The 4,564-nt window shown below is 44.8% G+C and overlaps 1 protein-coding gene across 1 annotated transcript in view; it reads right to left on the bottom strand.

Moving 5' to 3' along the window:
- Positions 1-628: 628 nt before the first annotated feature.
- Dcbld2 (discoidin, CUB and LCCL domain containing 2) overlaps positions 629-4,564 on the bottom strand; it is a 57,356-nt gene continuing 53,420 nt past the window's right edge. Inside the window, exons 15-16 of the mRNA XM_021209286.2 lie at positions 3,977-4,114; positions 629-2,949 (exon numbers count right to left, since the gene is read on the bottom strand). Coding sequence (XP_021064945.1) covers positions 2,483-2,949; positions 3,977-4,114 — 605 coding nt within the window. The 3' untranslated portion in view covers positions 629-2,482. The remainder of the gene's footprint in view (positions 2,950-3,976; positions 4,115-4,564) is intronic.

Genomic DNA, 4,564 nt, shown 5'->3' with positions numbered 1-4,564 from the left:
CAAAGAATTAAAGCAAAACAAAATAACCAAGGGGTTTGGTCAACAATGGTTACTTTCACATTTTACTTGATTGTCTTCCAAAGATTAACCAGACAGGACAGCCAGGGCTATACAGAGAAACCCTGTCTTGAAAAACCAAAAAAAAAAAAAAAAAAAAAAAAAAAAAAAAAAAACAAAAACAAAAAAACTAAAAGGAGAAGTACAAAACCAGAAAAAAAAAACCCATTTGAATCAGGCTCAGCTCTTTATCTGCAAAAGAAAACCATATAACAATAACTAGGTACTTTATGAAAACCATTGGTAGAGTGTAAGGAGAGTAGTGGCCATTAGGAGTCAAGTCTCACCATGCGCATCGATCGCATCAACAACCATGGCCTCACTTCATTCTCAAACAGTACTGGGACATACAGTTAGACAAAATAATAGGCTTCTTTGGGAAAACAACTTCATCTTCAAAACGTCTCTTAAAGCTTCCAATGGCTATGTGACTCAAAGAAAAGGCTACTCTCTGCCCACTACGCATGAACAAAAATGAAACAGCTAAAGGTTTGCTTTGTTCCCACCTGAAAGGGGACAACTGCATCTTGTGCTCTACACATTCTTAAACGTTTTAGCACATCATCTGTGCTTTTTTTTTTTTTTTTTTGCTTCATAACAACTTTGAAACAAAATGTGCACTGATTTTTTTCAACAAGGAGAGAGATTGTGTCTCAGACTCGGCAAGACGAAAGGCAGTTTACAATGAAAGCGAGACAAACCGTCTGAGGAGGTGACATGGAGCCTGCCAACACTGTTGAGCAATGTTTCAAAACGCTGATGTACTTGCAGAAGGAAGCACAGTCAGTACTGTTCATAGCTATCCAAATCTAGAGAAGTGTGGCAGTTCTATAACCAGGATGGTACAAGCTGAGAAACAGCTGGGGACCTCATGGCCAAGTGTACTCTAAACCTACACACAGGTTTGTGGCAAGGGATAGAGTTTGTGTTTTCATCTGATGTGCTGCTTCAGTGCGTGCCCAGCCTACAGGCTGATCCACTGCAATGTCTAATTTACCCTACCTGATGTGAGTCAAGCACTGACATTGCTGGGAAGGATTACACACAATTCTGATGGCACAGCATCTCTGCCGACCAGGTCCGACACAAAGGACCACGTTGGCCTCTCCCCAGGCAGAAGGCAGAAATCACACACATGTGGAGAACGCCTGTTGCCTTTTTCTTTTTGTAGTGTAGGGGATTGAACCTATGGCCTTGCACTTGTTGTACTGGAGCACTAAACCACTGAGCCGAGCTCTACCCCGTATTTTATGAGTGGCCTAGGTTAACCCTGAGCTCACTCTGTAGACTATAAAGCACTGACCTTGGGGTCCACTTGTGTCAGACTCCTGGGTAGCTGGAATTGCTGGCTTGAACCATCAGACCTGGCTCATGTTGGTTTTCTTTCTCTTACAATGGTTTACTGAAGAGAATTGAAATTAAAAAAAAAAAAAATGACTAAAGTTATAAAATACCTTGGGCCGCACAGAAATTTTGCAAATTTTTGGGCTTGTGTATAAAGAAAGCAAAGAAGGTTAAATTTTACTCCCCCCTTAACTTCTTCCCTAAAGTAATTTACATATTACTTTAGTGATGCAGAGGACTCCCTTTATAGCTTTTCTAAATTGTAAGTTGCTTTTCTCCCATTTCCCTGTGGAGAAGTATATTTAAAGACAGGAAGGGCTGGCTTCCCGTGTCTGCTACTGAAAAGGAGGCCACCAGCATTTATGAACACAGGTTGGAGAGAGGCCACAAAGGGTGGGTGGGATGGGCAGAGGTGAGACCACGCCCTGTACCAGGAGGTGTTAATACTGTTAAGAGTGTCATCATCATACAAGGAGTCAGTCCCCCAGCTCATGGCAAGGCAGCCTGTTCTAACTGTGTACCTTCCTAGGGAAATACAGAGAAGTGTATGTGGCCATAGCTAGAACAATGCTTATTAATCACTGATGGGTGTGAGGGGAAAAAAAAAAAGAATGCAGACAGCACTACAGGATTAAAGGGAAAGGGACGCGTGATAGTACCATCCTCACAAAGGGAGAACTTCAAGCCATTTGATATTTCAAGAACAGTACCATGCATTATTGCCAGCAAGGCTTACAGAACCATCTCAGTTCATCCATGTGCCTGCAGCATTGGTAATAAATACTCAGTGATTTTCAGTTTCTCTGAAGTGCGTTACAGGGAGCTTTGTTTCTGTACTAAAAATAGTGTTTTACAGTAGTAACAAACAGGGTGTTTGACAGGTAGCAGGCGAGCAGTAACTGTACCACACAGGAACACCTTTAAAGCAAGATGGCAAGGCAAGTAGTCTCTTGTACCTCGGTCACCACATTCCCCTAACCACTTCAGTGACAGATACGGAATACATTCTACATCACTACCACTAAGAATGAAAAAAGCCATGTGCTTTAACTGGATGCTTTGTCAAAAAGCAGCACCACCGTCAAAGGATCTCTTTAAAAGCATCAAATTTCTCATCCCTTCCTGCTCCTGATAGTTCCTGGGTGCTCTGGGGCACCTGGTACACCAGTTCCTCTGGGGTAGCAGCTGACTTCCCACCTTTTGGGGTGTCGTACTGAGCATGGCCTGAGGAACAGCTGTCAGTCCTGGAGAGAAGAGTGTTGTAAGTTCCCACTAAAGCGGGAGGCTGGGTCCCTGCAGTTTTGAAGGTGGATGTGGAGGGCGGACCAACTGAGGCTGTGGGGTGCCCTGACATGTCCATGACGATTGGGGTTGCATACTCAGGTCCCGTTACGGGCAGCGGTTCAGCATAGGCATGGTACACTTCCTGCGCTGCAGAGTTGTAAGGATCGAGGTCTGCATAGCCTGCTTCCTTTCCTTCCTCGGGTTTAAAGGTGGATCTCTGATGGAGTGGGCCAACAATTCCTCCCACGAGGGGCTGAGCATATTCTGTGGGTACCACAAGACACGATGGGACACTTATGAAAACGGAGATTACACACTTTTAAGGCTACACCAACACCAAACCCTTTGCCATGGCACTGTGGTTTTATCAATGTAAAGCTACAGAATTCCCACCCACAGGGATCAGCTGAAAAGCTTGTTGTTTAGGCTCTCACAGTAGTAACCTGACATGCCAAAAAGTCTTACTCATGTACTTTTGCATCAGTATTTATGTGTGTTCTGTAGATTTACAAGCAGAATCTGAATGGAAGGAAGTATTTTCGGACTTAAGTATTAGTCTTGGGAAACATCACTGCATTCCCCATTTGGAACTCTCGGGAAAGGTGACACTGCAGACACTAGGGTGGTAGGGTGGCAGGATGCCAGGGTCAGGTTCTTTCAGCCTTTCCTCATCTTTACTGCCTTGTGTACTGGTTTCATGTACATGTGGGGGCCAGAGATTCACACTGGGTGTTATTTCTCAAGAGTCGGTCACCTTGTTTCTGAGACAGTGTCTCTCACTGGGACCTGGGAACCTACTTACTGGGGGCAAGCCAATCTCCAGGTTGATGGATAAAATGCCCAATGTCCATATAGAAGGAATGCTACAGTTTTATGAGTGGGACGTCTAAGAAGAAATGATTTGTTCTTTCAAGGTCAGCTTTTGAAAAAGTTAACCTTCAGAACATAGTTCATATATTAAAAAAAAAAAACTGTATGTACTATGTGTCTACGTACCATGTGTCTATGTACCATGTGTAGAGCTGGTGTCTGCAGAGGTCAGAAGAGGGCATCTGATCACTCAGAACTAGAGTTCCAGGTGGTTGTGAGCTGCCATGTGGGTGCTAGAAATGAAACTTAGATCCTCTGCAAGAACCACATGTGTTCTAAGTGCTGGGCCATGTCTCTGGTCCCAGAACATAGATTATCCTTAACATGTAGGAAAGATTCAATATATGGCAAATCCTATCACCCTCGGTATAAGCATCAGTGTTTGTCCTCCAGCCTGGCACTCAGGGTTGTGGAATCCTACCTGCAGAGTCGGCTTGCAGCACGGTGGTGACTTCCCTCGGACTCAGGTGACTGACTTCACTGCTGCTGTAGCGCACGGGCGTCTCCTCGTGGTCCACTGACTTGGCAGGGAGAAGCTGCTTCACTCCTTTCCACCAACCTTCATTGCGATCGATCGTAAGCCAGGGAGCACAGGTTACTTACGGACAGAGACCCTAGCTATAGAAGTCAGCCCCGTGCGACTCAGCTCTGACAGAATGGTCAGTGCAAAGCAGCACATGTGCAAATCTACCTAATACACACACAGAAACAAGCCACTACGGATACTTGCCATTGTCACCAAAGAATTTTTAAAAAGGTTTTCTCAAAACTGCCAACACTTTTTAAGCCCTCTCTAAGCTGTACCCCACTCTCCTCTGGTCACGGCACCACCCTCTCCTCTAATCAGGAGTCTAGGAAGGGGACCTTCAGCAATTCAAATGACCAAGAACCTCCTAGGTTCTGAAAGTGCTAGACTTCCAACTGCTGATACAATGGCAGTCATCTGCACATATACGGTCCCTGGGACCCTAGTGGTCCTTATGTAGATCACAATGGCAGTCATCCGCAC

The sequence above is a fragment of the Mus pahari genome, chromosome 12 (assembly GCF_900095145.1).
Source record: "Mus pahari chromosome 12, PAHARI_EIJ_v1.1, whole genome shotgun sequence".
NCBI classification, from domain to species: domain Eukaryota; kingdom Metazoa; phylum Chordata; class Mammalia; order Rodentia; family Muridae; genus Mus; species Mus pahari.
This window is presented reverse-complemented; position numbering and strand designations above follow the sequence as displayed.